The sequence below is a fragment of the Numenius arquata genome, chromosome 1 (genome assembly GCF_964106895.1).
Source record: "Numenius arquata chromosome 1, bNumArq3.hap1.1, whole genome shotgun sequence".
In the NCBI taxonomy this organism is placed as follows: Eukaryota; Metazoa; Chordata; class Aves; order Charadriiformes; family Scolopacidae; genus Numenius; species Numenius arquata.
This window is the reverse complement of record NC_133576.1, coordinates 132724856-132747035: the sequence shown is the minus strand read 5'-3', so window position 1 is coordinate 132747035 and position 22180 is coordinate 132724856. Positions and strand designations below refer to the sequence as shown.

Below are 22180 nucleotides of genomic sequence, written 5' to 3'. Positions count from 1 at the left end.
CCTGATATTGGATAAGAACAACAAAAGCTGGAATCCAGGTCTTTTGCATGAACTTTACATGTTTTACCAATAATCTCATTGTGGTTCTTCCTGCTTTGCTTGCGATTTGCCTTCCAAATTTTAGAGAAAGTGGAGCAGGGGTTTTACAGACCTGGCATTGATCACCACGTAGCTTTAGTTCCTTTACCATCGTCTATAGAAACCATCCAAATTTTGATGAAAGGCTGATTTCCCGTGAGAAAACTGATATGTGATAGTAGAAATCGAGTCTCATGTTTTTTCCATTAGAGTGGCCTAAACCTTTTTTTTTCACCTATGTAAAAACATGCCCAGTTATCGTTAGGGTTACAAAGCTAGTTGGCAATAAGTACTAGGTTGTTATACACCAGGCAAGGTTTTTTCATAGTGTTGAAGTCAATTCATGACAGTAATTTTTGGCGATTGTGATGTTGTGGAGCAGGCCTGACTGAAACCTTCTTTGGATATAATGTGTTTCAGGACCTGGAGGTTGTAGCCAACTTCATCTCAGGGGGTTTGAGTCTGAGTCTGGCTGATCAATGCCTTGATTTTTAAGGGCATTTTGCTGATTTAGCTTTCTAGACGCACTTTCTTCTGCTTTGATGTTTGGTCTGTGTCCTCCAGTCCTGCTGCTGGGCTGGCTACGGTCGTTCATCAGTTGGGAGGGTCAGTCCAGTTCGCTTCCCTTTGTGGAAAACGTTCAAGAGCAGGAAGGAGGAGTTTCCAGCTCCTGGTGTGACAGAGAGAGAGAAGTGAAGTGTTTTAAACTCAGTTACTATCCATGGGTGAATTCTGATTTTTGGAAATTCAGAATTCTTTAGCCACAAAATTAGAGGTGGTGAGTTCTCATAATTTTTGCTTGAGCAGATACAGCAGCCTTTGCTGCCTTTTGCTGTTGCACATTTGCATACCGTTTTCACGATCGTGAGTAGGTGGTACATGAAAACCTTGATTATTAAAAAGCAGGGCTGCTGGAGTACAATTGCACTGCGCCTTCTGTCAACAGTCTTGGTGTCAGAATAGACGTGGCCCTTCTGATAGCATATGGAAAGGAGAAGTGTGGCTTCCTCCTGAGATTGGTCTTATGATAAAAGCTTCCTGCCTTTCTTGAAAAGAGAAAACAGTGTGCAAGTCTGCTTTGCTGTGGGCCCCGCGCTGCTTGGCAGAGAAGGCAGTTCCCAGACCCTGGAGGTACTGCTGTCCTGCCAATTTTGAAGGAAGATGCTTGGGAAGAAGAAATCTTGCAAGTTCGGTTTATCTGAAACGGCTTCACTTGCAAACTCTGAGCGTTATGCAGCCTGTAAGCGAAGATTTCTGTTAGTTGCTCTTGGGCAAAATAAGAACAGTTTTCTCAAGAACAGAAAGAGGGTGACCAGTGCTTCTGCCAGCTCTCAAAATATTGTTCTAAGCCCTGAAATTTTTAACTCTCCTTAAAAGAAAAAAGTAGTTAATTTTTTTTAAATAATGCAGAATACTGCATTATGTTAGTAGGTACTTACAATTCCCCATATAATCTGTACCAAAATTGACTTTCTGAAATTTCTTGCTGATTACTTTAAGTGGTTTTAATCAGTTACGATCAGTATTTGATTTATTTCTTTTTTTATAGACAACAACAATGTGATAAATAGATCACACCAATTCATTCTCTGTTAAGTCGTCTCCAGAATACACGTTCCCTTCAGCGCAAACAGTTCTGCTCTTGTCCAACATCAGGCAAACTTCTTCACACAGACAAGGGAGGCATTTTTTTTATAAGCTGCACCAAAAATGAAATAGCGTTAACCTGTGTCTTCTGTTTCTAATTAGTTGAGAAAGATTGTGACATACACATGTTTAAACAATACAGTTGGTGAGTTGAGTGTCTTGTCCAAAGTAGATGTAGTCTATAATACTTACTGTTTACAGCACGGTGATGATAAATCACTAGTTTGAAAATGTTTTTTAGATTAGTTTTGTATTAGTTTAACTCATAGCTCTGTGGGTAAATGACAATACATGGAAACAAAACAATTAAGACAAAGACATTTTTGTTCCATTTGCCAGTACTGAGAGCTGCTACTTAGAGTTGCTACCGGTGGGAAACGTAAAAGATGAGGTAATCCCCTAAAGAAAAAGGACTATGGTTGTGAAACACATTAAACATAAATCTTGCAAAGCTTGTAGGGAATGCACTGAGTTGAACCCTCGCAAAGTTCATGCTAACAAGAAATTCTGGTCAATGAAGGCAGATAAAGGAATTGTAAATGGCTGTATTTAAATTAGTCTGGAATTCCAGAACACGTGCTTGGATAATATGAAATAAAGCTGTCTAAATATGCAGCTCTCATTAATTTAGTGGTCATAGTGAAACTTAAAAATGTCTATGTTACAAGACCCAAGGCTGCTGGAATAGCTTGCTGGTGTCATTGTTTAAATCTTTGCCATTTTCCAGGGTTTAGAGCAGAGAATAGGGATCAAGGGTTTTTGGATTTTGCTCTCAGTTGTCCCAATAACTCACTGAGGAGCTGTGTGTGAAAGCTCACCTTGGTATGTTTTTACTTGTATCAGAAGAATTTGACTTCATTTTTTGGGAAGCTTGGGAACGAATTCTACAGGAACGTCCTGGTGCTCACTGCCACGTCACACATCTTTTCATCTACTGGCTTTCTTTCGTGGTGATCTTCACCAATGCTCTTCAGACCAGCAGTGCCAGGTGCTAGAAGATCACAGCAAGGAGATGGAGTGGCCGGGCAGGCAGAGATGTCTTTAAGTAGTTCACCAAGGCCAAATTGCAGGGTCCTACACCTGGGTTGGAGCAACCCCCTGTGTCAGTACAGGCTGAGGGATGAAGGGATTGAGAAGCAGAGGGTAGATTTAGATTGGACATAAGAAATTTTTTTACAATGGTGATGAAACAGTGGAACAGGTTGCCCAGAGAGGGGGTAGATGACCCCTCCCTGGAAACATTCACGGTTGGGTTGGAGGGGGCTCTGAGAGACCTGATCTAGCTGAGGATTTCCCTGCTTGTTGCAGGGGGGTTGGAAGAGATGGCCTTTAAAAAGGTCCCTTCCAACCCAAGCGATTCTATGATTCTGTCTAGTGTTGGAGTTCGGTGTAGCTGTGGGCTCGGGGTTGCCCTGTTACCCTGACACTTGGTGACTATCTCAAGCCTGGGCAGACCTGTTGTTCCTGCTTGTTGTTCTAGCGACGCCTGGCCAGGCAGCAGAAATATCCCCCATGGGTCAGTTCTAAATGGGATGGAGGGAAGTGCTCCTGCTGCAGGGACAGTGCAGGATGGATGGATGGGTGCATGTGCTCTTTCTTCACCATTTTGGAGCTGGAAATCTGGAGAGTTTGCTGTCCCCAAGTCCCAGGGGAGCACTGACTACGTGCAAGTGTGCATGTCTATTCCTAGGCTGGCCAGAGTGGTCTTTCAGCTCTTATCTTTTATTCTATCTGGCAGCATTACTAATCAAAACCATTTTGACAGTTGTCATGTGCTTTCTGCAGGCGGCCTGCAGCTGTTTTCTGTCCCTCTGCTGCGCTGTTGGGAAGGAGGAAGGTTTCAGCTGCCTTCCGTGGGTCGTTTCAGATGCAGAAACCTCTGCTGGGTGCTGGTGGTGAGGCGGCCTTGCCTGGACCTCCTTTCCCTGGCATTTCTGTCAAGGCAGAGGAGATTAAATGGCCTGTTTCTCCAGTTTCCCATGCTGGCTGCTGGCCTGCTTTGTGGGTAATTCGGTTCATGAGCATTATACTGCTGGATTTATTACTATTTTTTTTCCTGGCTTCCTGATATTTAGTTAATTGCACCGTTGAGCTGCTCAATCCTTTCTGCAGAGAAAACTAGCAAGAGGTGAAAGTCGGTTACAGGCTGGGACCAGGAATCCCGGTTAAATACCAGGCATTTTTGGGGGAGGGAGTGGGAGGAAGGAGAAAGAGGAGAACAGGTAGAGAAGAAGTTGGGAGAGGAAAAAAAATTACCATCATCTTGGAAAAAGTTACAAATACCACAACTGCAGACTACTGGGTTCAGATTAAGATAAATAAATACTAATGCTTTTATTTCATCGTCTTGGCAACGCACAATGCTTGATTATTTTTGTGCGTGGTTCATTTGTTGAGTGTGCGTCCTGCAGCTGCAAATTTTAGAGCTCTTTTAAGGAGAGGCTGAGGTTCCTGAGCTGGTTCACATCAAGGGGGTGTTCTCGCAGCGGAGACATAGTGAAGGCGAAATGCAGAGTCCGTCACCACGACGTATATTATCTTTTGGGCGTTGTGAAGATCAGGATAGTTTAGTTAGGTGGTAGGGTAGAGGTAAATTAATTCGTACGAGACTTCATTAACCCTGAAAATGCAGATTTACTTGAGTGAGCAAATGGAATTTGTTAGTGTAATAAAAATTGCACTGAACTGATCAAATATTTGTTTGTAAATTTGAACCTATACTTGCGTGCCACATCTGCAAATATTCTAAGGAAGAAGCAAGACGTCACTCAAAAAGAGCTACCTGTGCTGTTAATCTTATTACTTTTAATACTGGTTTATTTATGCTGCATTAGTGATGAGCTTTATAACCCTCCAAACATTGAGTTGGGAATCAATGTACATTTATTATTTGAGAAAGGAGAACCATTTCCAGTTAGTACTTTTGCAGATGTGGGCTTTATTGGCTTTCTACCCTCAAATCTTGGAGCTGCTCTTCCTTCTTTCCCTATAAATTAGAGCAGATTCGGACCTTCACTTGTGCATCTGGAGCTTCCACGAGATAGCAAGCTGATAATTGCTGGGGCTGGTGAATATTGCGGCTATGTGTCCTTCCATTCCTTATGTGCATCTTTATTTTCAACTGGCAGTAAAACATGATTTGTATGATAGAATTGTATTATCCTTCAAATAAAGGTGCATAAATTTGTATAAGTAACCAGAGGAAAAGGAGATCAAATATTACGGTGGGTGTTTGGTGCAGTATTTTCTCTGGCTGCTCTCATTCTGAAAGCTGAAAATGGAAAAAAAAATTAGAGAGGTTTGAGAAAACGGGTGCAAGGCCATGATGAGCTCTGTAAAATATGCTTTATGGTGGGATTTAAATTTTTTAGTCTTTATAGATTTTATAGTTAAGTTGGTTTTATCGAAGGCGAAGGTAAGAAGTGATTTAATCTGCTAATGACTGAATGGAAAGAGCTTGTGTCTCACAGATGTCAGGTATATACTGATCTACTCGTTGTATAAGTAAGGTACAAATGGTTCAGTAACAAAGGCAGAAATTCAGGCTCCTTTAAAAAAGTAAAAGACAGAGGTACATGGAATTTGCACCTGTAAAATGGCACGAATGAAATATTTTAGTTTTCCAGAAAATAAGAATTTAAATATATGTCTCTCTAAAAGCATTAGTTCAGCTTCAGTGTTGTATTTTAACATATTTTAAATATGTTTTAAATTTGTAAAATAGGATGGCAGTAAATTCTATACTGGTATTGTTGTAATTTAATCAAAAGCTATAACAATGAATAAGCTCATCAATTAAGTTAAATCGGTTGTCTGGAGTAAGGTTTAGATGGGAGAGGGTTGTCTTACACTTGAAATTTTGTGGGCAGAAATTAGGAAAAAAAATTTATTTCGGAAACTTCTTGTACTTTTTCCTATTCATTATGGCTTCTGAATCTCACCAAATCTCTCTCTCTTTTCTAGCCCTCGTGCTTGTTTCCAAGAGCTGTGTGATGGTTCACTAATAAGGGCTGTAACAATAGTTCATTTGCAATATGTAATAAAGTTGAAAAACGTTATTGATGATTTTGGATAGACTGTCAAGAACCTTTTTTTAACTATAATTTGCTTTTCATGAAGAAACACAAATTTTACAGGCCAGAGCTGTCATCCAGCTGTTGTAGCCAAGATCAGCAAACTTAATAGGAGTGAAACAAGTCTTTTGTTGTATTCTGTCCATTTTTATTCGTATAGCAAATTGCATGATTTTCATTTTAATTAAATCCGTAAATTGCTGTGAATGACTTCCAAAGATCTGTGCCTTTCAGGATATATCTTTAAACAGATTTATTTTGTCTTTAGAAATGTTTATGCATGTTTAGAAGTCTATGCCAAAATTTGTCAGGTGTTTAAAAAGCGTGCATTTCTAAATTAATTAATTTGCATTAGAAGTCCCCTCCACTGCTTGCATTTGGAGTTTTAAGTTCTGTAAAACAGTAACTATTTTGATGAAGAATTATAAGACCATTTTATTTTTGTGAATACCTAGAAAATTCAAAACATCTGGAATCTACAGTACTGTTTTTCTTGCTGTTTTTCCTACAATTTCCATCAATAATGCGCAATTATTTTCCACTTTAGTTCTGGTTCATACAAGTGGTTTCTCCTTTTTTTTTTTTTTTTTTTTTTTTTGTTAACCCACTTGCAAGGAATTTGAACAGAACCGACTGCTCTCTTGGAGGGGGAGCATTGTCTGGAGATGACATTAGAGCTTGCGCGGCATTGCCGAGTGGTAAGATCCAGGAGGCTGCCTTTTCACCTCCCATATAATGTAACACCGTGTACATTCCTTACAACGAAGAACAATTTTGGGATTCAGTAACTATCAGCTTGGCAACACATTTATTTCACACTGAGATCACTAAAACCATCTGTTGATAATTTGCTTTCTTACGGACCTCTGGCTCGCGTCTCTGAATAGAAGTATCTAAAGTCATTGCCTAAGCCTTTAATGATTCTTATTTAAGGCTTATTCACAGTGAATTGAATGCAGATAAATCTTAAATTTTATGGCTTCATAAAAAATCTGATTATAATGAAATATTTAATGCTAACAGAGGCAGAAGCAGTCAAAAATGATCTGAATTCCTAGTTGGTGGTTTCTTTGGGAGCATTATTATTTCTTAAATGGACAGTCTTGCCTTTTTAATCGGTTATCCTGACACAGCGATAAATATTTCCGGTCAGTTGTATTTCACAGTCACAGTTACACATCCTAACATAAAATACAAGTTTATTTTAATATTTTCAACATTTAAAAATTAAGTTAATTTATGCTGTGTTTTTAAATTAGGAAGCAGTAAATTTAATTGTATGTGAAAACCTGGCGTTCAGTGGACAAATGTCGCTTATAAATATATGCAAGAACTTTAGAAGATGTTTTAAGGATTGAAAAGTGTTGACGTTACAACCAGGTAATTAAACTTATTCTAAACGGGATGTAACTGTGGGTTTCTCTGCAGAAGGAAACAGAACTGTGAACCAAAGGAGCTGTGATGACTGTTCTTTGGGGACAGAAGGGCTGTTTTGACCTGATGCCTAAAAATTTGCTAAACTTTTCCAATAGAAATCTATTGCTGAAGAAGTCTGAGAAATTGTTTTATTAGGTAGCCTGTGTTGAAAGATAGATTAATTTGTGACAGAGCAGTACTCCGCGTGTTTTTATGAGATTTAATCCAGTTAAACAAACTAACTTCCCATTTCAGTATACTTAAAACTTTTTTGTAAAAAAAAAAAAATTAAAGTCGTGACGTTTGTGTTCAATGTATTTAAATTTCATCAATATAGAAACAGTTTGTGTGAGAATATTATGCAGCGTGAATATTGGCTGCTGTTGTACTAATAACTTCAGTAGATTTGAAATTAAAGCCCAAGAATATACCAGGCAAAGTGTATTGAATAAACTGGATTTTTAGTCAAAGTGGATTTGATGTCTTGTAGGGATCCTTTTATTATCAGCAAGACGTTATCACATACAGAATTTCAAAACATATATGAGGTGTGTGAGCATCTTACTCTTTTTTCGTTACTGTTGTGGGATTCTTCATTCATGCAGCTTTTTTTGCCCTATTCTTTATATGGAGCATTAAGTATGGTAAAGCTTGTCTTTAACATTTCCAAAAAAATTTAGTATTTTGGTAGATTTATGTTTAAATTTCTCCACCCCCATGCTTATTCCTCCTTATTCAATGCCGGCAGGATGCTCTGCATTGTGGGATTTCAGTTGGGCTTAGCTTGTCACAGCCAGAAACCGCAGAAGAAAGGATGGCCTTCCACTTGACTGGCATGAAGCATTTCCACCGGTTATGGAGAATTTGGGGAACTGGGCTGTGCTTCTTTGGGAAGCACAGGGAATGTACAGGTCATCTGTAAATTGCATTCTTTGTGGACTTGTCACTGAGAACTTTGTTGTGAAATAGTGGAACAGGTTGATCAGAGAGGTGGCTGGACCTCCACCCTTAGAGATGCTGAAAACCTGCCCGAACAAGCCCAGGGCAACCTGCTCCAAGGGGCCCTGAGTGGGACCAGATGACCCAGGTGGTCTCTGTTAAAAGATTCTATTTGTGCCTGCATTTGCAAGGCAGAAAGGAAAATAATGGAAATTGAAAACAGTGTGGGAGTTTGTCCAAAACAGGAGTGTTACAGATAAATTCAGATTTTAAGACTGGTCAAATTTTCCCTAGCCTGTTCACTTTTATCATTAGTCTGTGTGATGTTATAGTTCTGTGTGTTTTCTTTGCAGTGAGGGTGACAGAGCCCTGGAACAGGCTGCCCAGGGAGGTTGTGGAGTCCCCTTCTTTGGAGATTTTCAAGACCCGCCTGGACGCAGTCCTGAGTAACATGCTCTGACATGCTCTGGGCAATCCTGCTTCAGCAGGGGAGTTGGACTAGATGATCTTTATGGTCCCTTCCAACTCTAAAAATTCAGTGAAATTCAGTGAAGGTCTTAAAGAATTATTTCTAAATGGTTTCATCTCGTTGTTCTTCCATGCAAGATGCTGCCTTATTGGAATCTCAACACGTTGCTCACGCTTTGTTTTCTGTGTAGAAAGGACACAAGCTTGAAATGTTTTCTGCTAATGCCCGCCTCCTCCAGGTTACATTACACCAGCAGTAAGCTCGGGTCTGATTACTCTTTTGAAAGATGGACTTCTTTAAACATCCTCTTGGATTTTACATACCTAAAACCCCAATGACTTTTTCTCCAGCCTTGTCATTGTCAGTGCATGAATAGGTGGCCTCATGCCCCCCATGCTGTTTGGGTAGGAGGCTGTGATTGTAGGGCTAATCTTCTTAGTGATACTTGGCGCATGAAGAGTGGCGCCCGTAGGAGGACATCTATGATGGTGGATTTGCTGTTGCTGTGATTTTTTCCTTGTTTCTGAATGGTTTTGTCATCTGGCGTTAACGATGTGAGTACAAGTGTATTAAGAGAGATTTTTTTACTAGTAGATGTGAAAAGAGCTGCACACGCCAGTGATTTTCAAAAGAATCAACAGCAGCTTAGCAGTATTGACAGAATGCTCAATTCGGTTGAAACATCCTTAAAAGTGTTGGTGAAAGAAACCAATTTTGGGAAATACAAAAGGTTGTATGAGGTTTGCTTCATCTCTCAAAGAAGAAAGGTTTGAGAAGAAGAATCGCACTTGGGCATTGCCCTCCATCATCGCAGGTGTAAATGAAGTAATACATCTTGCAGTCCAGGGTTCTGGAGCCCACACATTCATTTACAAACATAAGGTAATGAAAAGCTCTTTTCTGCGGGCAATTATTTAGAAAAGGTTGAATCCCATTTAATCTGTGTCTTGGAAAATTGAGGAATTAATCTCAAGAGATGTTTTTGATATTCCATTTGTTGAGATACAGCTATCTTAAGATAGCGTGGCACGAACCCAGCAAGTCGTGCAGTCGTGTAAGCATTGAGCTGCTTCTTTTTTAAATCACTATTTAGAAAGACAATCAGCTACTGCAATTACTTTTATTTATCAACTTTCTAAACATTTTGGGGTGGTTTTTTTTTTGTTTTTCTCCCCTCCCCCCGCCCCCGCAAGCAACCTGGCAATTACTTTTTAGCTCAGATCCTCAAATGTTAGAATATTTTTCTTATTAGAACCAGATATTAAAAACATGTTTTGTTGCAGTTGAAATTGAAACTGGCTTCACTACTTGCTATGGAAACAAGGCTTTAAAACAAATCTGTTCTTGTGTACACTGATGTGCCAATCCATGTTTTTATGTAAGCAGTGAATTTTTTTCATGCCTTTTTGCAACCGGCTTCTAGAAAGAAATGTGATACAGAACCTATGCTTTTTTTTGTATTATAGCCTGAGTTAAGAGTCACTAATCTATGTTTATGTCAGAAGTATGTGCTAATTGTCCCACTGGATTAAAGAAAGGATGGGACAACTAACACGGAAAGGTATGCAACCTAACTAAAGATTAACCTAATTAAAGATTTCCCCAAAGTTGGGTTCCTTGTCATTTGCACATGAGAATGTTGTGTTTTGTAAGGCCACCATTATTAAGAGTTAGGAGGGGCTCAGGTGCTTTTAGGAAAAGAGTTGTGTCATACTCTTGGGTTTGATACTTGTTTGTTAATTTACACGTATAATATTAAACAGGAATTTTTAAAATTAATTTATTTCAGGAGTTGTAAAATGCCATATAGCTATTTTTTTCCCTCTGTGTCCCACTTTCACCCGACAAACTGTGGAGGATCATTAGATGGGGCTGAGCCATCCCTGACCTGAATGAAGAGTCCCATGTCACTGCTGCTGTGTCACGGGAGGGACCGCGCAGTGTTTAGGTGGTCACTTACGCTGAGGCCAAACTCTCAACAGACCTCTCAACCTTGCAATAACCCTTTGCGGAACCTGTGCTGACTGTTTTAAATAATTTACTGAAGTGATTCAGTTGTATAATGGGTGCTAAAGGTAGCTGATGTTTTAAAAAATGTTATAAAAGTTGAAAAAAATCTTCATGAGCTGGGTTGTTTGTTTTTTAAATAACGAATTTGTCTGTGTGTTTCTTGGTGCAGGCCACAGAAACGCTGTTCCGAATGGCAGTAGCAAGAGGAGCTATTACACCTTTAAGGCATGGAGAAGTAAGACTAAATATATCTTATATTCCTTTTTGCACATGTGGTATAATGTTTTATTAATGTAATGCTTTATAAATTCCTGGGAGACATATTGTCTTCAGGTAAGTGAGGAGGGCTGGACTATATATAACTTGCATACCTACGATACAGTTTTTTTTTAAAGGAGAACAAGAATTGAAATCCTGCCCAGATTAAGTATTTTTCAAAAAACACTCTATTTTTCTCTTTGCCTGACTTATAATTTAGCCTTATAATAGAAGTGAGTCACAAGAATGTCCTTTTGGCCAGGTAATTTTTCACTTGATTTTGCCTAATAAAAAAATTGTAGAAACTAGAGAAATTCATATGAGATTGATCTTTGTTATTTGGCAGCTGTGGAGAGGTTACTTTATCAAGTAACCTGTTCCTTTCAAGAAATTAGTAACATTAAGGCAGTATATGAAGTATTAATAAATTAATTATTTTAAAGAGGATGAATATATTTGAATATTGTGTTACTTATACATGTTTCTGTTGATGGTGAACACTTGTTTCCTCCTTTGTGTGGTTTTATGTCGGTTAAACATTGTTCTGAACATTGCTGATTGAATGTCTCCAATATTTGGTGGTGGAATTTATGCTTTTTTTAAACAAAAATGCTACAGTTGGTTGTGACAGTGAAAATGAGACCTGATCTGGGCATTGCCACAGCTGGACACTACAGTACGTAGGGTTTTAAACATAGAAACCTCAGTGTTTTTTCATGGCAATCTGATTTTGATCAAATTCCTAGGTAAGTTTGTGAAAAGTTCATATAGTAGACACAGCATTCAGCCAGGAGTCTAGGCCTAGATTTACCCTGTAAAATGTTCCTTGTGCTGATGAAGTTGCTTTAATTTCTCTTTTGAAACAAAGTAATAATCTTTGCATCAGTGTCTGAAGATGTACCTGAGATTTCCTCTCCTGCCATTTTCCTTAGTTTTAGCTTTTCTGAATATGGATCTTTTATACTTTTTATGTACGGCTCTTCATTCGCTACAGAGGAGTGTAATGCGATTTCCAGAAGTCTTAGTTGTAGAATACATGCAAATTCTCTTCCAAATTCTTTCTGTTAAGTTTTTTTTTTTTTTTTTCAGTGAAAGGTACTTAATTTTCTGTGTTTCAATGACCATGTTGCTCAGAGAGTTTGTGGAATCTCCATCGTTGTAGTTATCTGGTGAATGGTGTGAATTATGGAAAAATCAAATGATGTATTTTTTTTAAAGTGTAACTAATTGTACCATGCAAAGCAAAATACTGGGGTGATTGCAGGCACAATGATCTCTGTTGTGAACGATATCAGTAATTCTGTATCTGATGCATCTTACGTTGAGCCAGTCCGGCTCACTGATGTGGTAGAAGAAGTTTCATTATTTTTTTTTCTTCAGCTATTCCCTCTGATCTTTTATCAATCAAACTGCCTCAAGGGCTAGAGAGAACCAGATGAGAAGCAGCAAGAGAAGTGGTGAGAGGATGTAGCCGTGGTTGGCAAGAGAGGAACGGGGTGAAAAGGCATCTGTTTGGTGATGGTGAACTTCACGTTGGTATTCTGTGTCCTGTGACACTTTCTGAGGTGTTCCTTGGGCTTTGGTGGAAATGCAGTTAATGCTAAGCTAGATAATTTACAGATAAAACATGTAACAATTGTCCAGAGTTTGCTTTTTGTGTAAGAAGGCAGCAGGAGAAATAAAAATACCTTTTTTTTTTCTCTCTTATACTTTTATCAGGTTATATGCAGGGGGAAAAATGTTTTCACTCCGGGAAGATCTTTTCATTAAATTCCATTGGGGAATTATAATTTATTTATCCTGAAAATGAGGAATGATGTTAATCAAATGAAATTAATTTTTCCAGAAGAAACATAATTATCAAGAGTCATATTAAAATTTTTTTTAGCTCTTCCAAGAAATAGCTAAATGTTTACACAGTGCATTAAGTAGAAAGGGAGCCAGAAAAAAAACTGAATATGAACTGAAGTTGACTGTATTCTGTTTGAGAAGTGCGAACTTGGCAGGGAAAATCAAAGCAGAGCAACTTGTTTATTGGAAATTCCAAACTACGGAGGCAGCAATCCAAATGTGCAAAAGCGCTGTTCAGCTTTCGGAGCAATACTTCAAAATGTAACCACATTTAACATTTAAGAGGGTGTAAAACTGTTCAGTACTAGAAGGCAAAAGTTGTGTAAATACTTATTTGTTTTAAATTAATAAATTTTAAAAATGGCAGTATTATGTCTGCACTGCTGAACAGATTAATGCGCAACCATTTATTCTATACAGGCGGAACAGTGTGCATGAAGTATTGGTTATAATCCAGCTGTCATCACCAGGTGGATTTATAATTTATAAGAATGAATATCTGTGGGGAAATCCCTTTTCTTCTCCTTCCAACTTTCTCCCATTCATTGGGACTCATCAAGCCTTTACACCAGGACTGCCAGGAGGTGTCAGGCTCGGCAGCAGTGGCCGCAAGAAGTCACTGGGTGCATGGTAGGAAGATGGAATATATTTGACACAGGATAAGATAATGTTTGATGGCTATACAGAGGGAGAAAACTTCCCTAATTTTAATTGAAAGTGACCAATTTTATTCGTATTGAACAAGTGATCTACCAAAGACAGCGTGTCATGTAGGATTTGTACATCATGTGGAGGTACTGAACAAGAAGGAAGGATCTGATTAGGACAATTAGAATCATAGAATCATCCAGGTTGGAAGAGACCCCTGGGATCATTGAGTCCAACCATCTACCCTACACTACAAAGTTCTTCCCTATATCATATCCCCCAACACCACATCTAAACGGCTCTTAAACACATCCAGGGATGGTGACTCAACCACCTCCCTGGGCAGCCTATTCCAATGCCCGACCACTCTTTCTGTGAAAAATTCTGTCCTAATGTTCAGTCTAAACCTACCCTGTTGGAGCTTGAAGCCATTCCCTCTTGTTCTGTCATTAATTACCTGTGCGAAGAGACCAGCACCAACCTCTCTACAGTGTCCTTTCAAGTAGTTGTAGAGAGTGATGAGGTCTCCCCTCAGCCTCCTCTTCCTCATACTAAACAGTCCCAGCTCCTTCAACCGCTCTTCATATGATTTGTCTTCCAGGCCCTTCACCAGCTTCGTTGCCCTCCTCTGCACTCGCTCCAGCACCTCGATATCTCTCTTGTATTGAGGTGCCCAAAACTGGACACAATACTTGAGGTGTGGCCTCGTGTTAGCTTGCAGGGCTGATGTTCACAGTCCCTGTAGAGGAGGTAAACATGCACACAGCCCATCCAGAGAAGGAGCAGGAGGATAAATGGAGAGGTTGGAACCTTTAATGAAAAAGAACCTATGAAATAAGTAGGCTGACATGGGCAGCAGAGACAATGGCAGAGGTGTGATTCCCAGAGACTTAGAATCAGCCATGCATGGACTCTGTGGATGCTAACTCATTTCCTATAACATCTTTATGAATTTCTAAACTGTCTTAATCTATTTTCATCTGAAAGATGCTGGGACTTCTGAGTAGAAGAATTCAGGCGTGTGTCTTCAGAGTCCATAAACTCGTACCAGGAGAAAACCCTTTGCTGCCTCAGAAGTGAAGAAGAGAAGGGCCATGCCCGTGGATTGTGCTCTTCTGTCTGAAGTGTTAAGGCATATGGGAAACCTTCAGTATTGCGGAACTTTCAGAATCTTCGTGGAGTGTCTTGCGATGGCAAAGAGAGGAAAAAAATGATTTTTCAGAAGAGAAAGACTTGCATAGGAGAGGCAGAGCAAAAAAAAGAGCTTAGGCTGTATGGTAGGCTTCATTTTTATAATGCCTGCAACAGCTGAGATGTTTTGAAGAGGTTTCAAACAAAGGAACAGAGTCTTCAGTCTCTAGCATTACAATAGAATGCCTTTAATTTAGGATATATGGTGTTTTTTTTTCTTTTCCCCCAGTTATACAAAAGCCTTTGTTCATGAATTGTCACGGGAAACAAAGCATACAAAGGGATTTCCAGGCTGTGCCTTTAAGTTTCTGAGAGATTCAGTTCAGGACAGCTGTTGGGTTTCCCTGGGTGCCTGAAGAGATACCTGTCCCAAGAGGTCTAAGGCTCCAATGAGTATTACTCTACAAGAACCAGGCAGAGGCTGAATGGTGTCAGGTCTCTTCTTAGCCAATTTAGTTCGTTTCAAGGTGAGTTAGTGACCAACCTCCAACTGGAGCTTCTGTTGATTTGCTGGTGCTGACTCCTGGTTCCTTTGAGAATTTCCAGTTATTTTCCATATGGAAGAATGGGTGAAGTTCAATGAACGCCCACCCATGTACTTGTGTCTTCTGTGTGTGTCTTAGGGCTACAAAGATGATTAGGGACCTAGAACATCTCTTATGAGGAAAGGCTGAGGGACTTCTGTCTTTTTAGTCCGGAGAAGGGAAGGCTGAGGGGGCATCTGATCAATGCCTATAGATACTTAAAGGGTGGGTGTCAAGAGGATGGGGCCAGTCTGTTTTCACTGGTGCCCAGTGACAGGACAAGAGGAAATGGGCACAAACTTGAACATAAGAAGTTCCATCTAAACATGAGGAGGAACTTCTTTCCTTTGAGGGTGGCAGAGCACTGGAAGAGGCTGCCCAGAGAGGCGGTGGAGTCTCCATCTCTGGAGACATTCAAAACCCGCCTGGACACATTCCTGTGCAACCTGCTCTAGGTGGACCTGCCTTGGCAGGGGGGTTGGACTAGATGATCTCCAGAGGTCCCTGCCAACCCCATGTGATTCTGTGATTCTGCGATTCTGCATCCGGGATACAGCAGCAGGGCGGCTTAAAGGCAGTTGGCAAACCAGTGCCCTCATAGATAATGAGGCTGGAGCACTCTTAGCTATAACAACCACAATGTTGTCAACCACATTTGAAGTATAAATAGATACAAAAATACAAGTAATCGTTGTACTTCCCAGCCTTAGATGGCTTATGGCATTATGGCGTAATACATGTAATGATACTATGGCAGCAGATACCCATGCTTGAAAGTGTACTTTGTTGTAAGAAGACATATCTTTGCTTTTGTTTAAAGCTGTGTTTAATAGATTTCAAAATTAAATTTTCATTCTCTGTATTTTCTGTAAGGTAAATAATGTGAAATGCCAAACTTTATGAATTTAGTCCAGATACCTATAAATGACATTATCCTCTGCTTTAGTGTTTGCAGTTGTGACAGATGTAAGATGACATGGTCGAGTGCCACCTGTGTGACTTGGGTTCTAGCTTTAAACAAGCACTGGAACAACTCTCAGGATAACATCAGTTTGTTTTGCTCTGAAAGCTTAGTAGCAGCTAAGTAACAGCAATGCCATTCCTTTCAAATGAGCAATTCTTACAATTTTGTGATAAAATACTTGTTTTGATAATTCTTGCTCAACAGAGTATTCTTTCTTTAGAAATCAAAACCATAGGCTACATACGGGGGGAGGTGAGGGGGTATATATATTTTAGAATAATGCTATTAAAGTAAATAATAAATTTAAAAATGTTATTAAAAGCTGAGGAAATTGTGAAAACATTGTTTTCTTGCATTTGTGGGTTGCACTAAATGAAGTTAGTCACTGAAGTTACATTTCTGAAACAATTTTGTCTCTTTAAGCTATATGTATGCATATGTATAGACATGCACATGTATATATCTGTAGGTTCTTTTTAACTGTGAAATTTTATCTTATGTTGATTTTAAGAAAGAATTTCAACCTAGGAAAGGAGGGGACAATGTTAAAGTGACATTACTGCTAGCTCAAGGTTTCTTGCCCTCTTTCTTCTCCCCCATCCACCGTGTCATAGCAGAGTGCAGTGCAGAGGCCTGGGAACTCAGATGTGAATTAAGTCATGTAGACAAGAACCTTTTTTATTAATAGCAATAACTGTAATAATTATGAGAAGGGACTTTCTGATTTTACTTTCCGTTGGAGCAATTTGAAAGAGATTTTAGGACATCTCAGTCTTCATATTCAGTTGTGTACTGTAAATATGCCATGGAACAGAGTATTTATTTAAATTATGATCTCTTTTCCATATAAAGGGGTTTATTCTAAAAACTACCAAATTCTACATTTGATTTTTTAAATTTTGGGGTTTGTCACAATTATTTTGCTGCTTGTATTTTTGGGCAGCTCCGTTTGCAATACGTGAAACGCAGGAAGACTTCATGAGCAATAACATTTTACATTCTGAAGAAATACCATGCATCACTTGAGATTAATTTTCATTTAAATAAAATTGCTGTGGGCACACTGTTTCTTGTGATTTCAGCTCGGGGGCATCCTGGGCCTAATCACTTACAGGCCCATTAGAAACCGAATGGCGAGGGGATAGCGGACATTTGATCCCCTCGCCCTCGTGCCTTCCTACCACAAAGATGTCTTTATTACCCGAAGTTCAAAAGTTCTGCTCTCACAGACTACCCCAACATCTCTGGTTTCCATGCTTTTTTTTTTTTTTTTTGCTTGAATACTTTGTTACTGCCATGTTAATATGTGTGGAAAGATGTTTTCTCAGATTTACATAAATCTTTAAGGCAGTGGAGAGACTGTAGTTATGGCCCCGAAGGCTCCCTGCTTTTTCAGCCTTCTGTCTTTAGCCAAGGACAGGTTTCAAAAGCAGTGCTGTTGGTGAAAATGAGCCTTGTTTGTTCTCAGAGAGATGATAATGCTTCCTAGCAAACCGTGTTTGACATTACAGGAGATATCTGGTTTGGTACAATGAAATTTAAATTTTTGTAAGGCCATGTCATAACATTCATGGGCTTTTTCGACCTTCAAAGCAGGATTCTCGAACTCTTGGATCTTGCTCTGTGGTTTTTCCCCTCCTGGTTAAGGGTTGCTAGTACACAGAAAAATGTGGGTTTTTTTAATTTAATTTGTTGCAAAACAGCAACCCAACCATATTTTCTGAATATGTGGTGTAAAATCCAAAGTGGCAGTCGGTTTCAGTATTAATTTCTCTTATCGTTACCCTCTTATTATTGAAAGGTATCTACAAAACTAAAAGGAAGGAGTTGCTTCCAGGCAGGTCTGAGTCCCTTTTCCTCTAAAGAGACATCTCTGTCCCCAAGAGAATAATCTGTACTTCTGATTTTTTAGCTTTTTCAGAAGAAATGTGTTTTTTTTTTTTTAAAAAAAAGTCTCCTAGATCAGTGTTCAGAAATACCAATTAAAAAATCCCTCTAAATTATTGGCATACATAGTTAGAGCTTTCTGTTTAGTGAAGGCTTTTTTGGAAGTAGGGTTGAGCCTTTTATAAATTCTCGTAAAGGGGCAGCAAATGGTAAAATGTATCCATAAGAATAGAACTGTTTTATAGTCTGCCTACTCAAGGTTTGAGTTTGGGATACGAGTCAGAAGGATTTAAAAATAGTGCTGGTATCTGGGGAAATCCTTCTGGCAGGTCACAATGGGTAGCAGTTCAAAGGTAATTTAATTGCTGCAGACAGGCATACCTTATCTATATTATCTGGAAGCAAGCCAAAAGTAAGTAATCTTCTGATTAAGTGCAGTGAAAACTAAAGCTTGATTGGAGAGAGAGGGAGAGAGATAATACCATTGATCCCTGGGGACCTGGGGAGGAAAACCACCAGATTACCTTTGAGGTGTTCCAGGGTACAGCGTTCGAGTGACGTTTTTGCCATGTATTCAGTCGCGTGAAGCTGTTACTTGTTTACCTTGCCCTGGATTATCCATTTTATGTGGTTTATAGGCTTTTAATTCATTTTTAATCCCAAAGAGGAAAGTAGATTTGTGCCAAAGCCCGAGTTGAATATGAAGAACTTTTCTGATCTTTTAATATTCAGTTTGCCAGAGAATATTTAGTTTCTTATTAAAAATCATTGTGAGATGCGAAAAAAAATATTGACCTACTCCAAATAACTTTAAAGTGAAGTTGTGGGATTCATAGGTTAGGGAACGTGGAAAATGAATACACTGCAGAAATCATGTGTGGTGTAAATTTAATGTAGAAATATATGAAAATAGGAGAGTGGCTACATGTTCCAGAATATGGAGAGTAACCACTGAAGAAAGATAACACGCAAGTTTGGAAACTTAGAGAACTTATGATTTTACTTCTGGTTTGAAAGTTATCTGGGTGATTCATCCTTTGTATTTTTGTTTTCAATGTATGGGAAGTATAGTCTGTCTATTTTTCATAGAGTGGAACAGTGGGATTTACTTACTTACGTGTTTGACATATCACACTATGCATTATTTTTTCTTTTTTCTTTTTTTTTAATGCAGGCTGATGGTATGTATTTATCTTAGGGTAATCATAACTTCCCCTTTGAGAAGTGAAACAGAGGGCTAAAAAGTAAGTTGAATTATGTTCAGAAGTATTTGCCAGGTATCTTCCACCAAGAAGTTTTTGCCAAGGAGTAAAGTAAGGAGAGAATTACCTATTTTAAAGACTTCTTTTCTTTGTAATGCCTTACCTGTATATTCCAGGTTTCTTAGTCTTTTTCATCAACAAAACAGCGAGTGCATGGCAAATGCAGGCAATGTAAAATTATGGCAACAAAACTAAATGTGAAGGAAATATTTACTTCCCAATCTAGTTATTAGTTTAATATGACTTTGGGTTGTCCAGAAATATGGTACTGGGAAATACATGAGATTATTTTCTTAGGATGATTGTTCTTCTTAATTTCTTTCTCATTAAAAAATGTAGTTAGTGATTGTCGTTTCAAAGATAGACATTTCTTTTCTGGAACCTGACAGCATTTGTTTAATAACTATTCAAATTGTGCTGTATATGTCATGGCCTTGGAATGAAACTGTCATCTTGCTTTATAGTTAAAATCTGCCCCCAAAGACAGGGTCTGGCAACTCCATTGTGCTGCTGGAGCCAAGATAATCTGCAGGGAGAATTTTACTTCTGTACGTGAGGAAAGGCAGGTTAGGTATTACAGGAGGCTGGTGCTTTAATAATGCTACTTTCTCACTTTGGTGTTGTTGATGCTAATGTTACGTTAATGCATTCATGTAGTTGAAGAAATAGGCAACTGTAAAGAGCTCTTTAAACTGATAAAGCTAAGAATTTGTTCACGTGCCTGCATGCATTTAAGAATGCTAAATACATTCTAAAGGTGTAATTAAAATATACACTCATCAGATCATCAGTTTCAGTGCAAGTTGTTTGACTCAAGTTGTTGGAATAAGTATGTATGCGTTGTCATTTTTCCTAACACTTTACAATAGAAATATACACGTCAACTACCTCATTGCTTATACTGTATGTAGAAGCACTTTGAAGAAAGGATAGTTTAACTTTAGTGTAAAAGTTATTTACATTCAATGATTTCCAGCGAATGAAATTTAATATTCCTTTAGGAAGACAATGCAAATGTAACAAATCACATTACAGGGATTGTCAGTGTTTCCTGTTTGCTCTTTAGAATTATCATTGAATTCAATTGTTTAAATAATGTCCTCTCATTTCTATGGCAGATGTAGGAGTGGCTCATGACTATTCTTGAAAGCCCAGTTGATGGGAAAAATCAGTGTGACAAGAAACAAATACCAAGATAGATTGCAATCACTGAGGAGTTGAGATCAATTTTGGACTTTGCATCATATGCTTTTTCATCTGGTCAAGTGACTGAGGATAAAAGGAAATAGCCATATGTCATCTTGTCCAGTCTTTTTTAGTCTTCTCATTCATTCTGCTGTTCCAATTCAAGTTATTTTATGCTCCTTATCCATATGTTAGACTTGTAAAAATATCCTTTATCATGCACAAACAAAAAAATGCACAAGCAAAAAGAAGTAGTTGTCTTTAATAACGTGTGATTGTCCTGTGTATAAACAGATTGCATAAACCTAAATGCAGTTTGAAATGCATCATCAAGAGAGACATGAACATCCTGGAGGGAGTCCAATGAAGGGCCACAAAGATGATAAAGGGACTGGAGCATCTCTCCGATGAGGAAAGGCTGAGAAAGCTGGGACTGTTCAGCCTGGAGAGGCTCGGGGGGTGGATCTTGTCAATGTATATAAATACCTGAAGGGAGCGTGCAAAGAAGATGGAGCCAGACTCTTTTCAGTGGTGCCCAGTGCCAGGACCAGAGGCAACGGGCACAAACTGGAACACAGGAGGTTCTCTCTGAACATCAGGAAACACTTTTTTCCTGTGAGGGTGACCAAGCACTGGCACAGGCTGCCTAGAGAGGTTGTATAGTCTCTGTCCTTGGAGATATTTGGAAACCACCTGGACACGTTCCTGAGCAGCTGGCTCTAGGTGGCCCTGCCAGAGCAGGGGTGTTGGACCAGGTGACCTCCAGAGGTCCCTTCCAGCCCCAGCTGTTCTGTGATTCTGTGGGCTTCTGTTTGTATTAAAGAGCTGACTTTTCAAACTTTGGTGTGTGTTTTTCTATATGTGTAAAACTTGGATAATGACACTTTTATTGGGCATATATTTGATTAGCATTATACAAAATTTAAAATTTAAATAATCCTTATATAAACTTCTTTAAAGCTGTAGAAGAAAATCAAAAGACAGTACCTAGGGTAAGCAATTCCAGTTATGTATGAAGGCTAAGGGTTTTAGTATGCCTTCCAAAAAGTGATGTTTGTTTTCTCAGGCTTATAGGGAGAATTACTAGAATTGGGAACCGATACCCAAAACAGAGTGAAGTATCTCTGCTGTAATGTTAATTGGTGGTGGGAAAGAAGAGACTGTGGAGCATCTCCATCATATGACAGATTGTGATCCTCACTGGGTGGGAACAGCTGGCCTTTGTGGACACCATAAGTCTGGTACCATGCTCCAGTGGTCTGAAATCAGTTAATTCTTAAAATCTTTTATTTTCTTCCTTCTTTTAAAGAACTTTTATGAGTTTGCGCTGGGAGGCCAACCCTGTACCTAGATAAGAGCATGTTTAGAACAGCCTGGCCCTAGACATTTACATACCTCTTCAAATACAGAGCAAGTTTTGTTATGGAAAAGGTCAAATGCCATTGCTCAACCTCAAGTGTGAGCATTGTGGTGCTTCCAGAATCAGTAATAATCATTGTTAGTTGAACTTAATATTGTTAAAGTTCTGTAGAAACTGCCTGCATTATTATATTTTTACAACATGAAATGGTAAAAATTAATTAAATAAATAAATATTAAATTGGTGTCTTCTCAGAAAGATGTAGATTGTTTTTCTTGACTGGTATCTTAGTGCAAGATGGTTACGATGGGTGAAGATCTGGTCTGCCAGCAGCAGGAAGGTTAGCATGAATGAACTGTTGGAACAATTCTCCCACTCTGAACCATGAAACCAATCTGTTCCTGTCTGTTACAATTTT

At 38.9% G+C, this 22180-nt stretch overlaps 1 protein-coding gene across 2 annotated transcripts in view; it reads left to right on the top strand.

Moving 5' to 3' along the window:
* TMEM135 (transmembrane protein 135) overlaps nucleotides 1–22180 on the top strand; it is a 186409-nt gene that overhangs the window by 67475 nt on the left and 96754 nt on the right. Inside the window, exon 5 of one of the 2 annotated variants that reach the window (XM_074148217.1) lies at nucleotides 10802–10867. The exons of the other annotated variant lie outside the window; for it this stretch is intronic. Coding sequence (XP_074004318.1) covers nucleotides 10802–10867 — 66 coding nt within the window. The remainder of the gene's footprint in view (nucleotides 1–10801; nucleotides 10868–22180) is intronic. 2 annotated transcript variants of the gene reach the window in all.